The following is a 17,776-nucleotide window of genomic DNA, read 5'->3' on the forward strand; positions in this document are numbered from 1 at the left end:
GCATCAGTCCTTCCAATGAACACCCAGCACTGATCTCCCTTAGGATGGACTGGTTGGGTCTCCTTGCAGCCCAAGGGACTCTCAAGAGTCTTCTCCAACACCACAGTTCAAAAGCATCAGTCCTTCGGCGCTCAGCTTTCTTTACAGTCCAAATCTCACATCCATACATGACTACTGGGAAAACCATAGGAAAAGTCCTCAACTATACACGGAACTCCTCCCGCCTGGGCTTTGCCTGTGTGCTGGGACAGTTGCTTCCCAGAAGACCGGTCAGTCCTCCAGGGCACCGAGAGCGCCGGCTAGAGCGGCGGCGACCCCGCCCCCGTCGCAGCGACGTCTGATGACGCAGCGGAACCAACGAGGCGCTTGCGCAGGGGCGCTTGGCGGCGCTCTCGGCTTTTACGTCATCGCGGGCGCGACGCCCCGAGGGACAGAGTGGGGCCCGGTTCTGCTGAGGAGGCGCGGCGGCGGGACCGGCCGGGAAAATGCCAGTGGCGGTGATGGCGGAAAGTTCCTTTAGTTTCAAAAAGTTGCTGGATCAGTGCGAGAACCAGGAGCTCGAGGTAGCTGTCCACCTGGCGGGGTCGCGAGGCCTCGGGCGGCCTCGGTCTCCAGGGTAACGGGGCCTGGGGCCCGCGGGGCTCGGGGCCGGCGCCTGGAGGGCGCGGGAGCTGACGTGGGAATGCCGGGGGGCTGGGGTGAGCCTCCGGGCCTGGTCCCCCCAGACTCGCCGGGAGCTTTTCGCTCTGTGTGTTCAGCTAGTGAGCCCGGAACCACTGTGCGTCCTTGCGCCTCACACCCTGCATACGCTTCTGTGCTATACTAAACGCCCTTCCTCTGCGCTGTGGGGAGAGGCGCAGAAATGTGGGTTTATTAAGACAGTAGTGCAGGCACAGGCACAGACGGAGGTGTGACCGCTGTAACCTTTGCTTGATTCAGAAAGCCCTTCTTAGTTTCACGTTAGCACGGAAGCTTGCCGTTTGTCGTGTGTGTGTGTGTGTGTGTGTCGCTCAGTCGTGTCCGACTCTCTTGAGACCCCAGGAGTCCACAGGCTGCTCTGTCCATGGAATTCTCTGGGGAAGAATACTGGAGTGGGTTGCCATGCCCTCCTCCAGGGGATCTTCCAGGTTCCAGGGATCCATCCTGGCTGGTTCTCCGTCATTGCAGGCAGATTCTCTACTAGTCTCAGCCACCAGGGAAGCCCCTTGTCTTCCGAAGGACAGGTGAACCTTGTATCATGCAACTACTAACGTAATGTTTTTTTCCTAGAAAGGCCCTTAACGGCATTTATAACCTTGATATAAAAAGTTAATTAACCAAAGGTGACAGCTGCCAGAAGCAACAGCTCTCCAATAGACACTTTATAGATGTCATCTGAATGAACTGTAATTGAGTGAGGAGAAGAATGTTTTTGTAACCCAGATGTTTTGTAGCTCAGCTGATGTTCTTTTCTTTATTCTGTGTTTACTTAGATATTCAATGTATTTGATATAGTGGGAAGAATTAATCATATTGCTTTAGAAATCTGTTGAAGACACTTCTTATAATAGTACAACTAAGTAAGAATTTGAGAATTGGGAAAGGGATCACATTTAAATATTCTCGTGCGTATGAATACATAGAGGCCCAGACAGAGAAATCACAGCTGACGACAGACCTAAATTTAATCCTCTGGGTTTTAGTGTATGATTCTTCCCTAAGTTGTTTCTCCATCTGTAATAACAACTACTATAAAATATGCTTCAGTTCAGTCACTCAGTCGTGTCCAACTCTTTGCAACCTCATGAACCGCAGCACACCAGGCCTCCCTGTCCATCACCAACTCCCAGAGCCTACCGAAACTTATGTCCATTGAGTCGGTGATGCCATCCAACCATCTCATTCTCTGTTGTCCCCTTCTCCTCCTGCCTTCAATCTTTCCCAGCATCAAGGTCTTTTCCAGTGAGTCACCTCTTCACATCAGGTGGCCAAAGTATTGGAGTTTCAGCTTCAACATCAGTCCTTCCAGTGAACACCCAGGACTGATCTCCTTCACCACAGTTCAAAAGCGTCAGTTCTTCGGTGCTCAGCTTTCTTTATAGTCCAACTCTCACATCCATACATGACCGCTGGGAAAACCATAGCCTTGACTAGACGGACCTTTGTTGGCAAAGTAATGTCTCTGCTTTTTAATATGCTGTCTAGGTTGGTCATAACTTTCCTTCCAACGAGTAAGCGTCTTTTAATTTCATGGCTGCAGTCACCATCTGCAGTGATTTTGGAGCCCCCAAAAATAAAGTCAGCCACTGTTTCCACTGTTTCCCCATCTATTTGCCATGAAGTGATGGGACCGGATGCCATGATCTTAGTTTTCTGAATGTTGAGCTTTAAGCCAACTTTTTAACTCTCCCCTTTCACTTTCATCAACAGGCTGTTTAGTTCTTCACTTTCTGCCATAAGGGTGGTGTCATCTGCATATCTGAGGTTATTGATATTTCTCCCGGCAGTCTTGATTTCAGCATGTGCTTCCTCCAGCCCAGCGTTTCTCATGGTGTACTCTGCATATAAGTTAAATAAGCATAAAATATGCTTGCTCTTTAGATGAGTTAAGGAAATTCTTTTTAAAATACAAAAGAATAAATGAGGTTTATTTCTCTTTGATTTTTTTTTGGCCTTTTAGGCTCCAGGAGGAATTGCTACACCCCCAGTGTATGGTCAGCTTCTAGCTTTGTATCTACTCCATAATGACATGTAAGTACCTTCTACCCAAAGCTAAGAGAAGCATCTTCTTCAGGAAATTATTCCTGAAGTATATCAGGAATCACTGATATAAGTGATTTAAGTAGTATCACTGAAACATAGGTACAAGGAGCTGTGCCTCTTATTTCATGTATTGAATCATGACTTAAGAAATTATGATTCGGCTGAGTTGTTTTAAAATACACTTGTGGATGCCTTCTAAGAGACATCCTAATTTGTTATGAGAAGCTGCAGTGTCAGTAAATTCCTTTAAATCTATTGATCTTTTTTTCCTCTGGTTATAAAATCTATATCTTTTATGATCTCTGTTTACTTAACTTCACATGTAATCAGTAGACTAAGAGAAACTAAAAGGGAAAGTTGAGAAAGCCAAAAGGAATTTGTTATCAACATAAAACATTTCTTGAAAGGTTTTGTTTTTTAATTATTCCTAATTCATGTTCGTTGAAGAAAAGTCAGAAGCAAGAAGAGTCCCTTGTAGTGCTGCATCCCACCGATGGTTACTGTTAATTTGCTTTAAATTCCTCTAAACCTTATCATTTTGTACCCTTTAAACTAAACTGAGGTTTTCATTACTCGTGTAGCACACAAATTATGTTTCCTGTTTTATAATGCTGTCTTCATATGCTTGTTATCATGCAAGCTTCCAAACTCTTTAAAAAAAGAAAAAACTGCCTTGAAGTTTTGGTGCCTGTATGCTCACTAGTAGCAGGAGGGGTCATGATAAGCATTGTGTACTATGCGTATTGTCAGGAATGCTAGGACTTGGAAAGTGTAGGAATTTGTTTATTTTATATATGAATGAATTGTTTAGATAGTCCTATAGAAGTCTTTATACTGTTGCCTCAATTTAAGATCTGAATTATTAAAAAATTTACTAAAAATGGCAGAATGTTAGTTTGATAAAAATATTTCATGTCTTATCTGGAAAACCACTCTTACTTCCCCTGGACAAATTCATGTAAAACTAAATTTCATTTTGTATTATATAGAGAATTTTAAAGTATACTTCTGTGTGTTTGCAGTAGGATCTAAAATTTTAAATATTTACTGAGGTGATTTTTTTAAATTGCTTCTTTTTTCTTGGGGGGATGTAAATTAGGAACAATGCAAGATATCTTTGGAAAAGAATACCACCTGCTATAAAATCTGTAAGTATGCTTCAGTATATCTTACTACTTTAGTAATGCCATCATTTAAGAAGCAAAGTTTCTGTTTTCTTTTTCATGTGATTCACAGAACAGTTATTAAACTGCCTTTAAATTTTAAGAATAGATCTATAATCTCTAATCTTAATTTCCCTTGGATGGAGTAAAAATCTGTGCTCAACTGCTTCCGATCAGGTTTCTTAACATACTTTATAAGTGTCACTTTACCTAACAAACAACCAAGTTAGTTTAGATAGAAGTTTGGGTTTTGTTTTATTATTTTGTTTTTAACTGATTTGTGCAGTTTTCTAAATGTGATTTATTTTGCAACTAATATTAGTTACAAGAACACTCTAACAATAATAATTATTCAGAGCATTAAGATTTTTTTTGGTAACTAGGATTTTAGATTTCTTGTTTTTCATGAGAGGGTAGATGAACTCACTTAATGGTTTCTTCCAAGATGGAAAGAATTTTTGATTTCTGATGATCCACTGTGTCTCACATAAATGTGAAGTGAGTTACTTGTACATTCACAAAACATTAACAAGAATTTACCTAAATCCCTTTAATTCATTATTGATATTCAGCAGCAGATCAGATTAGTATTTATACTCTTTTTCCTCCACATTCTATTGAGTAAGTTTGAAATGTTCCTCCAGTGTCATTGGCTTAAAAAAAGATACAAATTATATGCATAGTTTCAGTGTTACTAGTGGAAATGCTATCCTTCTGCTACATTTTATGATATCTTAGATTGAGAGTCTTTATTATTAGCCATTTTGCTATTATTTTTGCCCTTAGAATAGATTTATGTATTTTATATACATGTATATATAGATGTTATGTGTTCTATATATTATATACATGAAATGTAAATAAAACATCTGTTAAAAAAGAGTGTTTCATATAACTCATTCCTAAATTGTATGAAATATTTTTGGACTACTTTCTTATGCCTTAATTTTTTAATAAAAATCCATATAAAACATGCCAATAAACTCTATAGCACTAATCACCATGTTTAAAAACCTTTTTGAAAGTGATTGGGCTGAAACAGTGGTTACAGCTCTTAAACCCTGCATTATGTTTTAAACTTCAGTTGTTGGTGTATGTGCAGAGTGAGTGTCCTCAAAGGCAGTAATCTTTCTTGCAGGCAAACTCTGAACTTGGGGCTATCTGGTCAGTTGGCCAGCGGATCTGGCAGAGGGACTTCCCCGGGATCTACAGCACCATCAGTGCTCATCAGTGGTCTGAGGCCGTCCAGCCAATCATGGAAGCTCTCAGAGGTAGTGTTCCTCTGTGGATAAGAAACTAGACTAGACCTTAAGTGTTGGAGTAATTCAGTGTGTTTGAAAAATAGATATTCTCTGCCCGGTGAATTGGGGAAGTTTTCAGAATTCTTTTTTAAATTTGCTAAAAATTGTGCTTTGATTTCATGTCACTTGAGTTTGTATCAGCAGTTGAGGGCCTCATTGCCTCTTAATTCAACTCTAGATTGAAGTTGCTTATCAGTAAGAGATGATTTTTGCTACTGAATTGAAATTTTGTAATATTCCAGTAAGTTCAAGGGAATAAGATTTAAACCCCACGTATTTGAAAGTAGAGACTGCTGTGGACTCTGTGAACCTCAGCCCTTCATGGGCTTTCTTCAGCTTCTGGATTTATGACTAATCAGTTTAGTATATAGATACTCAAACTTTTTTTTAACCCCTTTTTTTTTAAATTACAAGTCTAATGCCGTATAGCACAACAGAACTTGCCCCTGCCTCTCTCTCTCTCCATTCTCCCACCCCCAGTGTTTGCTTCCCCTCTGCTTGGTTCACTGTTTCATATGTTGTTAAACCATTACTTCATATTGTTACCTTGTTTCTGTGGTTAATTCCTGTCTTCATTATCCACTGTCTGTTCTGGAGGGTCATTGAGCAGGAATTCTTGAATACTGCTCATCACTCTGGCAAGGGATGTCAACTTTTCAGGGGAGCAGAAGGCAAATATTGCCTCTGAAGTGTACCTCATTCTTGGTGTGGTAAAGCAGAACAGTGTGCATGACAAAACAGGAGAATAGGCTGCCCTGGTACAATAGGGGTGACTTTGCATATTCGCACAGGCAATAAGCTTGGCGTCATTGCTTACGCCTTGAGAAACTGAGATCAAGAGCAAGACAGGGAGGGGGCTGAGGATGTACATTCCCTGCCCTGCGGACCCAGGTTCACCCAGTACGCGAGCCCTGGGTGGCCAGCCTCGCTGGGGTTTAAGGGCAGAGGTGGGTTGCAAAGGACAGCTGGCTCATCTTCCCCTCTGCCTCTAGCACCGGCATTGGCAGTTCCTGGTAGATCATAGGCACGTTGAAGTATTCGTTGAGCAACAGAATAAGCAATCTCTCAGGGTCTCCCCAAGACTTTGTCCCGTGGAGAACTGCCAGCAATACTAGGTGCCAGCTCAACATGGTCCACCTTCCTGCTTGTCATTCTGATGCATGCTCTCCTGAGGCTGCACATCTCATCGCTGGGGTCACCAGGGCCTGGTCTGGATGCAGATGTCAGGTTGGTTTGTGCTGAGGGGTTAAAAGCAGCCTGAGGGTCTCGGCCTCTGACGGATGCTGTGGCTCTCGTGGCCTTTGTGTCTGCTGCCTTGTCCTTCCGCTCTGCCTTCCCCTGGATGTTTCTCTTCTCTCCACTCTGTTTTTCTCTTTCAGTCACATTGTATTCTTACTCTGTTCCTCTTTCAACTCTGAGAAATCTGACCAGAGTACTTGAACTTGAAAGTAAAAGTTTCTAAAATATGGAAGGCTTACCAAATGAATGTAGCTTTTGGTGTACACTTGTATTTTCCTATTTCGTTGTTGCTCTGTTCTTTTCCACTGAATGTCTGTAGGTTTCAATAGAAAAAGCTCCTTTATCGCTCAGCTGTGTTAGAAGTCTGCTTTAAGGTCATTTGCTGAAAGTTGGCAGCAAGGAAGGAGGGAGTCGGAAGAGAAGCAAATGAGGGCTCAGTGACAGCTGGGGAGGCGGTCGGGCTCAGGGAGAGGGGGGGCAACAGGAGTGACTCAGCGACGCCTGAGGGGAGGAGGGTCCAAAGGCTGCGGTCGGAGGCCTTCCACACGCCTGTGCTCGGCTCACCCTTCCTTAGGAGTGCCCTGGGGGGATAGTAAGGCGCGGAAGCCCTCCTGTAGGGAAGTCCGGGGTGAGGGGGTGGGGAGGAGTGTGGTAGAAGATTGCCTGTTGAGTAAGGGATGCTGTGAGATCAGAGAAGGGCCGAGATGGCAGTGAGCTCCAGTGCAAGCGGGGTGGGGGTTGCTGGTTATAAATAGACCCAGGGAGAGAAGACAGGAGGGTGGTTCAGACCACACAGTGACCTGAGCACAATGGTGAGAAGGCGCAGGCAGAACCAGCAGGCTACTTTGAAGCAGAGGATATCTGCGGGGGTTGGTGTGGCTGTTTTCTGTCCCAGGAGTAGGGGGCGGGTTTTCTTATGTTCAGGGCTATCTTGTATGTATACGCTTGCCTATTAAATGTGGAAGGTAAACTCCAGAATTCCTAAGCATGTTAAAGCCACTTGGAGGAGCTTTTGTATTACTGAAGGATGGGCTGAAGACAGGCTAGCTGGGCTCTACTTTCTACCATTCCTTTATCATCTCTGCTTCATTCCTGAATTACTTAATGTGGAAATTTAAGCCTGGGGGAGCCTGTGTGTGGTCTCTAGGGAGGAGGTTTTGTTGAAGTTGTTTGCAGCCCCTTCCTGTGGGGCTCAGGGCTCCACCTTGGGATTTGCACTTGAATGATGTCAAGTCAGTAGTTCACAGCAGTTAGGAAGGAAGCAGTTAGAAGTTGAAAGTTAGGAAGGGCGCTCTGGTTATCTATCAGGTTTGTTCAGCAGCTCCCAGGTGTGGTCCTGTGTCAGAAACCCTGCTGAGAAAGGACCACTGATCGTGGGAGAAGGTAATTTCCTCTCCGTTCAGTCCAGTGCTTGTAAGTGGGATAAAGAGAAATTTTGAAACATACACCCCAAATACAAATGAAATTTTCTTAGAGTTGGAGTCCTATCTATATTAACTTTTTTCCATCTTTGTCATTTTTATTGTCACCTGAGATTTTATTTTTTAACCTGAGGTCTTTTTTCATTCAGAGGAAGTGTAAGAAATGCATGTTCCCTGGTAGTTCAGCTTCCCTATGGCTCAACTGGTAAAGAATCCGCCTGCAACGAGGGAGACCTCTGTTCGATCTCTGGGTTGGGAAGATCCCCTGGAGAAGGGAAAGGCCACACACTCCAGTATTCTGCCCTGGAGAATTCCATGGACTGTATAGTCCATGGGGTTGCAAAGAGTCGGACACCACTGAGCAACTTTCACTTTACTTTCTTTGGTGATTCAGTGGTGAAGAACCCACCTGCCAATGCAGGAGCTGCAGGGGACACAGCTTCCACCCCTGGGTCTGGAAGATCCCCTGGAGGAGGGCATGGCAACCCACTCCAGTATTCTTGCCTGGAGAATCCCATGGACAGAGGAGCCTGGTGAGCTACAGTCTGTGGGGTTGAACAGAATTGGACAGGACTGAATGATTTAGTGTGTACGCACGTGTTGATTCAGCAATATTTGAGCCCTTCTTACATGTTAGGTGCCTATAACTGTGGCTGTAAATGCAGAAGTCTTTAGGTTGATCTAGTTGGAGAAGGACTGTCATGTAATTTAATTGTGTTTCAAAACTGGCAGCTCTTTTGGTTCACTGTCTGCCAAACCTTTACTCCCACGACAGATGCAACCCGGAGACGAGCCTTTGCCCTGGTCTCCCAAGCCTACACCTCCATCATCGCCGACGATTTTGCAGCCTTTGTGGGACTTCCTGTGGAGGAGGCTGTGAAAGGTATTTGGGGCCTAGTTTCTGCTTTCAAGGAAAATGGAATGTAAATCATAGGTCCGCAAGCCCTTATCTGAAGCCATTGGGACAGGACACGTTTTGGAATTCAGGTTGTGTGTGTGCTTTAGAAAGGTGATAGGAGACATACACCGCACAACCCCCAGGCAGCCAGCACCTGGTGACCAGGCCCACTCATAGTCCCCGCAGAGCGCACAGGTCCCCACAGTTGGCGTGAGGGGAGACTCTACATAGATTTTCGGGCCTGCATCAAGTTTTGCCACCACATGAGTTAAAGAAAATTTTTTGATTCATAGAATTTTTTGGACTTCTGAGTGTGAATAAGAAATATTGGGTTTGTGTTTACCTGTAAAGTGCTTTTTACCAAAGATAGGCACCAATTAAAGATGTCTTAAAACACGAGCTTTGTGAAGGAAGCGTTGCCATTTCAGTGAGGTTAAAAGTTGACTGTATCTTTTAGATGAACCCTTGTTGTGTGTGTTCACTCTGTTAATAACTCTTTCCTGCCTGAATCTCCTCACTGTTTGTGCAGTTACTTCTTATGGCATCTGTGGTCTGGCCCCTGAATATTTCCTACTTTTGTCTCTAATACCTTTGATCAGCTTCTGCTCTCTGCTGAACAGTGCAGAGCCTGCCAAGTTGATGTCCAGGAAGGAAAAATTAGACCTGCTGTTGACTCACAGAGGGAGGGAAAAGGAAGATGGTGAGAACAGCACTGGAGGAAAGAGGCAGCAGATGAAGGTGTAGACTCAAGTGTTTGATGACATTCCCACCTCTGAGCCCCCGATTACATCATAGCTTTTACAGGTGGTAGAAAATGTGTGTGACTTGGAGGAAAATTGAGGATGTGCACATTATATGCTCTTAGATATGCTGGGTGGGTAACATTATATTCATAATTCTAAGCTTAAATTTCATTAACGTCTTTATTTTCCTTTGAAAATCAACATGGAGGTAGGGTTTGTTTTTTTTAAGAAAGTAAGTTTTAATGGATTTGGACATGTAGAAACCCCTGTTTTACTTTAATGAAGGCAGTCTCCTCCTCATATGCCTTTTCAGCCCAGTTTTTCTTCACCATTTCTTACCAGTAACCTAGGTGTCTGCACCCCACTCTCACCCACTGGTTTCCAGGTGTGCTTCTGCACTTTCATTTCTCAGACCCTGACCAGTCTACCCTTGCCTGGCCAGGTTGCTGTAGAAAATTAATACTGTAGGTATCTTGTGGCAGCGTTTTATGGTGTTGGACATTTTGGATTCTTCAGTCAAAATGTGGTCTCCATTAAGCACCACATATCATAAATTTCCGAGGCCTACCACAGTTATAGATGCACAAGTGGCAGGTTAATGAATGTCCTTGGAGTAAATCATACTGTTACTTATGCATACAGACATGTGTTTTGACTCTTCTTTTGGAATTAATCCATGACTTATTAATTATGGATTAAAATATATTAAAATTAATCCATAATGAATAATATATCCCAGAGTCCACACTCTTAACAACGGTCTGCCTGTGGTCCTGGCCCACTTCTCCATGCTAGCTGTGCGCCTGAGACGAGTCCCTGGGACTCTCTGCGCTCATGTCCCACACCGGCACGTCACGATGAGCCTTACAGAGCTGTCGTGGTTGCATGGCATGATCCCTGCAGGGGCGCCCAGCACAGCACCTGCTGGCCCGCCTCTGTGCGGCGTCTGTATGCTGTTTTATCCTCGCCGTCATCTTTGTTACTCCTGGTGTCAGGATTAGAGAGAGTACTGTAGACGTCTTCCTTATGTCTCTTTTTAATCATTTGATCTGGTTATTAGCATAATACATATATTATAGAAAACTGATAATTTTTTAGTGATTATGTCAGCCTGATAGAATAAAATGAGGCTTTCATGGGTGTTTCAGAAAGGTATTTCCCAAATAAGTTCCCAGGAGAATGCTGTCTCTAGGATACCTCTCTAGTGAAAATACATGTTACAGGTTCATCTACACATGTTGGACCTCCCATACAGGTAACATCATTGATATATTGTGGATCTTGTAAGTAGAGTTTCTGTTTTTAAAATACATTTCTGTGTTAAATACACAATTTAGGTATCCTCGAACAAGGCTGGCAAGCCGACTCCACCACAAGGATGGTCATGCCCAAGAAGCCAGGTAGGTGGAGCTGCTCATCCACCGTGCAGCCCTGAACTCTTGAGACCACTGCAGGTTTTCAGGCGCTGCCTGTGAATAATTTGATACAAAATTTTGCCATGCCAACAACATGAAAGTAACTCATGTTAAATACAGATATAGGGGTATGGACACTTAGGGTAGAAAGGATCTTAAAGATCATCTGGTTTTACTTTAATTTTTTAGAATGTATTTTGTGCATTAGAATCTTGTGTATGTGTTTCCATAATCCTTATTACAACTTAATTTTTAATAAGTGTTAATCTCTCATCCTTTTATTTATGGGGCCATTTCTCACTGCTTATTTTTAATATTTAAACTGCTGCCTTCTAAAATGATACTTAAAATATTCAGAAATTCCCCTTTTCTTCTCATGCTGTAAACATGTAGATTCTTCTAAACAAGACTTTGAGTGGCTTTAACTTTCACAAAATTTAAGTTATCTAGTCTGTTCAGGCCTTAAAAATTTGGCCTGTCCTCGTCGTCTCCATCTGAATTCCTGGTCCCTGAGCCTTCCTGTCTGAAATGAGCCCCTTTCCCTACTGCTTACCAGGAATGTCCTTTTCCGCCATGGCTTTAGAGCTGGGCTCCATGCCCATCTGCATAAATGCTCGGATCGGCTCCATCCCAGAGTTCCACCTGCTCTGAATTCCTGTTGTTCAGATGTTGTTGACCCCACGGTAAGGAAGTACACAAACCGCCATGTGCTCCGCCCTTTGAGGGTGCAGACACCCTTTGAGGGGTCAGACAAGGGCCCAGCCAATCTAGGTGGTGAGAGAACGCTGCTACAGTAAAAAGACCAGTGTGTTCAGGTGGAGCGTGATTGCTGTTTCCCTCTGAGAAGTGAACGACTGGGATGCCAGTGCATTAGAAATGCCCTGTTCCTTGTGAAGGCTCTGGACAAGGCTTCTGTAACCAGGCTGTGCGTTTTGTTCAGTTGCAGGGGCCCTGGATGTTTCCTTTAACAGGTTTATTCCCGTATCAGGTATGTATGTTCATATGCTCATTTAAAAGGTATTTCGTTACTTTTGTCTTTCGTTTTTGTAGTATTTCTGTTAGCTCTCATCTTGTAGACACAGAGGTTAAATCCTAACATGGTATTTATAGTACTCCATCTAGTCACAAGGATGCACAGTGGGGTCCTCTCCAGCTCCCCTCGAGGCAGTGGCCCCTCCTGGTGTCACGTTGGGCAGGCCTGATGGAGCCCCTTGCCAGCCCTGATTCATACTTGGCCCCAGGCCGACATGTGAGAGCTAAGCTTTTTGAAAAAGGGATCCTCTGTGGGTTTTCTGTTCACTGACAATTTAATATTTGTGTGGTAAGCACTGGGTGATTATTAAATTAACGTCATTTGGGGAGGGGGTCTTTCCAAGAAGGGCTGTGTTCTCTTGGGAGAGGTGTTGCCTGGTAAAAGTGTTTCTAACCTTCACATGGAAACTTCAGTAACAACAGAACCAAACATGCCTTTATTCCCAGTTTGGGAAAACTACTCATAGCAGTTGAGGCTCCTTGGCTTGGTTTTTTTTTAAATGTCCAAGATGAAGGCAAATCTAAGAAAGTTTCCTTTTTGGTAAATAACAGGCATTAGAGGGGGTCAGTGCAGGGCCACGGCTTTGTGACCCTGGTGACTGACTGTGTTTCTCTCTAACATGCAGAGCCCGCCCCTGTTCCACCCATCCCCAACGAGCAGCAGTTAGCCAGACTCACCGATTACGTGGCTTTCCTCGAAAACTGACCTTTCTGAGTTCAAGATCCACCTTCAGAAGCCTGAATACTGACAAGTAGAGAAATGTAAAATTTATATTTTCAATTTTATTGGATGGATGAAGCACCGCAGCATACTTTACTGAGTATGTGATAAAATACACATATAATATCAAGTATATTATATATATTTTGTCCTTAAAACATGCTGAATGGTTGTTGAAACAGTTCTCATTTTGCACCGTTTGACAGTTTGGATGGAGTCCGTCAGTATTATGCAGTCAGTTTATATTCCCTAGTGACTTGTGAAATGCAGCCCTCCCGCTCCTGTAGAACAGTGGTTGTCAAGCGCTTCTTCTGCCCCAGCACACAGTGCGTCCCCTCCCATCTGCACCATAGGTTGATAGTTGCCGTGGTGCATTGGGTTGTGAGGAGGACACCCCAGAGGCCGCATCTGCATTGCTGGGTGTGGTAATTCACACCCTCTTTGGAGAACATGCTCTTTTCCTCCGCCCACCTGAGGCTCACAAATACAGAAAGCTGAGCCCGAGCTGAGGAACAAGACCATTTCCCTGGTAAACCAGTTTGCTTTAGACTTTTTTCTGAGAGCGTGAGTATATCCATTGCTGGCGGTGGAGGGCTTGCCTTGAATATGCGACTTATTTAAGACATTCGTGGGAAGTATGAAGTTGTAATATTTCCTTTCAGAAGAAGGGAGACGTCAGTGTGAAATGCATTGTTGGGGAAAGAAGCTATTACGTGATACACTTTGTACCACTAGTCTGCAGCCTATCGGCTGCTTATGTTTATCCCTTGGGTTAAATTCTGCCCATGGGAGAAATACTGAACAAGTCTTTCATTTTTTTGTGTGTGACAGCCCTCTGAATATTTGAAGTTGCGTATTTTATCTTCAGGTTAAATCCACCCCCTAGTTCATTTATTCTGCATTTGTTCAATGAATATTTAATTGAATTCTTCAGCTGTTTTACTGAAGGTAGTTTCTAGAGGTTTCACTATCCTGTCTTCCTGTGGATGCGTTCTAGTTTGTCATTGTCTCTATTAAAGTACAAGTTTCCTAATTAAATAGAAATGACCTATATGGTGGTAGTGACATGACTCATGTTTTCTTCATTTAAAGTTTACGTTACTGGCTATTTCAGCTGCTGTTAGCATTTAAATGTTAATGTTAAAATTAAATGTTAGTGGTTACTTTAAATACTTTTTAAATTAAGGTTTTGCTGTGCTGGGCTTCAGTGATCATGAAAGACTAGGTGTAGCAAGGTGCCTTTAAGTATAAACTAGAGTAAACCCTTAGTAACACTGCAACGGGAGGGTAAGAGAAACTGCTGAGATCGAAGCACTTAGAGAAAAGGTAGCCTGCCGGAAAGAGTGTTAGGTCCATGGCTGCAGGGCACAGAGAGACCGGGTAGTGACTAGAACCCAAGGAAGAGAGGGGATGAGGAAGGAAGGTAATACCTGAAGCGCTGGCCGGGAGTTTTCCAAAACTGGTGAAAGAAATCAAGCCACAGATTCAGAAAGCTCAGAAAACCCCACACAGGATAAATACAAAAAATCATACCCGGAGACATCATAGTAAAAGTACTGAAAACCGAAAAGAAAATATTAAAAGCATGAGGGTAGGGGGAGGGAGGACTTTTTTTTCAAAGAAGCAACAGTAAAGCTTATGTGTCAAAGAAATCATAACTGCTATTACAAGAGATACTTTTAAAACTTTCACTCTTCTGTGTTGTTAAATTTTAAAACTGGGGAAAGATACACCGATAAAATACTAAAAGAAACCTGGTGTGGCTTCAGCAGTGTTGGAAGAAGGAGACTTGAAGCCAAGCCACCTCTCTTTATTAGAGATAGAGGTGGATTCTTTTTGTGGAAAAAGTTGCATCGGTTTTCTATTGCTGTGGTAGCAAATTGCCATACACTTGATGGCTTAAAACCACAGGATTTACCCTCTTATAGTTTCACAGCTCGGAAACCGGAACTGGTCTCCTGGGCTACTGCCAGCTGTCAGCAGGGCCGCGTTCCTCGGAGGCCATCACGGATACTTTCTTGGCCCGTGGCAGCTCCCAGAGGCCGCCTGCTTCCCCCAGCTCAAGGCCCTCTTCCTGCGTCTTCATGGCCAGCAGTGTCGGGCTGAGTCCTTCACACTGCCCCTCAGGTCCTCTTTGCTGCCACCTCTTCCACTTTGAAGGATCCCCGTGGTTACATTGGTCCCACCTGGAAATCCAGGGTAATCTAGTTTTAAATGGGATGATTCAGTTCAGTTCAGTTGCTTAGTCTTGTCCGACTCTTTGCGACCCCATGGACTACAGCGTGCCAGGCCTCCCTGTCCATCACCAACTCCCAGAGCTTGTTCAAACTCATGTCACCTTCATTTTATCTGCTGTCTTAATTTCTCTTTCCCACAGTCCCAGGAGTTAGGGTATGGACATCTTTAGGAGACCATTTTCCTGCTACAGCTGTTAAGTCCAATGGGCAGTGGGAATATGTAATTCTAAATGTATAACTCCAGTCAAGCAAAATGGACAGTTGAGATTCCTCTGCAGTCACAGGTGTGGGGAGCACTATGCTATCAGATATTTAAACAGTGCAAGCCTCTCCTATTAACGCAGCAAGGCACTGCAGCATGGGTAGCAGACAGCCCGGTGGGACCCAACACAGAGATGAGAAATAGACCCAAACAAATACCAGATAAAGGTGGCATCTCAGGTCACTGGGGTAAAAGTAGGCTTTGTACTAAATGGTTCTGGGAAGATTGGTTAGCCACTGGAAAAGTCAAAAGTCCATTAGAATAAAGTTTGAATAGATTAGGGATCTTGATGTCAAAAAATGAAAGCACACCAGTCCTAGAAGAAAAAGTGGATGAATTCCTCTTTCACCTGGGCAAAGGACAGGCTCCTGTAGCTCAAAATTCTGATTAAAGAAAAGAACAATCAGTTGGACTGAAAATAAAACATTTGTATGGCCAACAATAAACTCAATGTCTGACAACTGAGAGAAAATATTTACCACATAAAGAACTAATAGTATTCATAATACAAAAATTGAGGGAATTTAAAGGGAAAAAATGACAAAAGATATGAACACACAACTCAAAAAATTATAAAAATGGCTCTTAAACATGGGTAGATGTTCAACTTTATAATAACAGAGATGCATTTAACCCATCCATTTGGCAAAAACTTTGAGTACAGCATTGCATTCTGGTGCAAAACTGGGAAAATGGATTCTCATGCTTTGCTGGTGGGAATTCATGTTGGAAGTTTTTACAGAGGGGGATTTGGCAATAGCTAAGGATTGGAAAAGACCCTGATGCTGGGAGGGATTGGGGGCAGGAGGAGAAGGGGATGACAGAGGATGAGATGGCTGGATGGCATCACCAACTCGATGGGCATGAGTTTGAGTAAACTCCGGGAGTTTGTGATGGACAGGGAGGCCTGGCATGCTGCGATTCATGGGGTTGCAAAGAGCTGGACACGACTGAGCGACTGAACTGAAGGACTGCATATGCATTTATGTGCTTTTTGTTCCTGCAACTAATTTTTAGGAATTCACCCTGAGGATTCAACTCCCACAATATAAATACACACTCTGAGTTATTTACTGCAACACTGTTTCCGATTGTAAAGTGTTTGGAAACACCCTGATTGGGTACACATGCGTAGATGATGGCATATCCCTTTGAGGGAATACTACCTATCTGTTATAAAGTATAATCAAAGTCACTGAGGTGGAGTGATTTTTAGGATCTGTCATTAAAGAAAGAAGCAAAGTTCATAAAAATGTCTTAAGAGTCTGCAGTTTTTTGTGTAAGAGACAAGGAAATAAAATATGCATATATTTTTCATCAGTGGGAAATACACAGAAAGGAAACAAGGAAAATAATGGAATTGTTTGCTTTCAGGGTATGGGAAAGACTGAGGGGGAGAGGACTGAAAAAATCGGGAAGTGAGGGTCAGTTCTCTATTATACGGTTCTGACTTCTGGAATTATTTTAACGTTTCACATATTCAGAGAAGAAATAAATGATGATGGGGGGGTGGCATGTGGAGGAGGAGTGACCCACTCTTGTATTTCAAATAAATAACTTCCCTGAAGGTAAGGGATGTAACTCAAGTACACTTTGAGCATTCTACTTAGATGATATGTCCAGAGGTTAAAGACAGAAAGAACTTCAGACATACACTGAACTCCAGTCAGTGGTTTCCTTTTTGCAAAAGTAAAGTCTAAGAGTTCCAAAACTACTTTCTGTGTATTCTAGGACTGAACAAAGAAATGTAGATAATGGGACCCAGGTTTTTCACTGTCAAAGGAGTTGCAGTTCTAGAAAAGAGGAAGCATTAGACTGAGTCCTGAGGTGCCGGACTGAACTCTAGATACTGCATAATAAGCTCCTGGCTTTTAAGATGGTTGGATGGGTAGATGGATGGATGGATGGATGGGTAGATGGTTAGATGGATGAGTGCATGGTTGATGATGGGTGGATGCATGGATAGACAGGGACATAAGTATATCTCCCAGTTCCATCCACTGAGAGACACTCAGCTCTGTCCACGGTAGAGCAGTGACACCCATCCTCAGGTCATCGCCTCCTGAAGCACCTCCATTAAAAGGAACTGGGGGCTTCCACTTTCATGTGTCTTTCTGGTACAAGACAAAGAACGTTTGAAAAACTGTCTGAAAGAAGCTGAAGGGGCACAACAACTAAATGCAGCACTGTAATAAATAAAAGTATATCACAAAACACATTACTGGAAAGTTGATGAAATCTGAATAGACTACAGATTACATCAGGAGCTGGCAAACTACAGCCTGCAGCCAAGACCAGGCCACTGACCGTTGTTGTAAATAAAGCTTTACGGGCACACAGACACGCCCATTCATGTGTATACTGTCTGTGGCTGCTTTCACACAACAGCAAAATGAGTCATTGGGACAGACTTTTTTCCTGGGAAGGCTAAAATATTTATTGGCTGGCCCTTTATGTTAAAGTCCCAAATCTCAGATAATTTTGTTTCAACATTAATTTCCCTGGTTTTGTTGGTCCTATTGTAGTTGCAGAAGAGAGCATCCTTGTTTTCAAAAAATAAACTAACTTAGAAAATGAAATAATTATAAACATGGCGTATATA

General features: G+C 43.2%; 1 protein-coding gene across 1 annotated transcript; it reads left to right on the forward strand.

Moving 5' to 3' along the window:
• The first annotated feature begins 391 nt into the window (after positions 1 to 391).
• COPS8 (COP9 signalosome subunit 8) lies at positions 392 to 13,745 on the forward strand. The gene is made up of 8 exons (XM_043877372.1): positions 392 to 563; positions 2,660 to 2,730; positions 3,842 to 3,890; positions 5,044 to 5,176; positions 8,642 to 8,749; positions 10,845 to 10,907; positions 11,863 to 11,910; positions 12,581 to 13,745. The coding sequence occupies exons 1-8, from the start codon at positions 486 to 488 to the stop codon at positions 12,658 to 12,660; spliced, it is 630 nt and encodes a 209-aa protein (XP_043733307.1). The 5' UTR covers positions 392 to 485; the 3' UTR covers positions 12,661 to 13,745.
• The last annotated feature ends 4,031 nt before the right edge of the window (positions 13,746 to 17,776 follow it).

This window comes from Cervus elaphus, chromosome 20 (genome assembly GCF_910594005.1).
Source record: "Cervus elaphus chromosome 20, mCerEla1.1, whole genome shotgun sequence".
Lineage (NCBI taxonomy): Eukaryota > Metazoa > Chordata > Mammalia > Artiodactyla > Cervidae > Cervus > Cervus elaphus.

What these genes read in the sequence shown, in the direction of transcription:
- COPS8 (XM_043877372.1), top strand. Translation starts at nt 486, where the DNA reads ATGCCAGTGGCGGTGATGGCGGAAAGTTCCTTTAGTTTCAAAAAGTTG. An exon ending in TACCACCTGCTATAAAATCT is followed by an intron (nt 3,891 to 5,043) that starts GTAAGTATGCTT and finishes TCTTTCTTGCAG; the next exon opens with GCAAACTCTGAACTTGGGGC. An exon ending in CAGGTTTATTCCCGTATCAG is followed by an intron (nt 11,911 to 12,580) that starts GTATGTATGTTC and finishes TCTAACATGCAG; the next exon opens with AGCCCGCCCCTGTTCCACCC.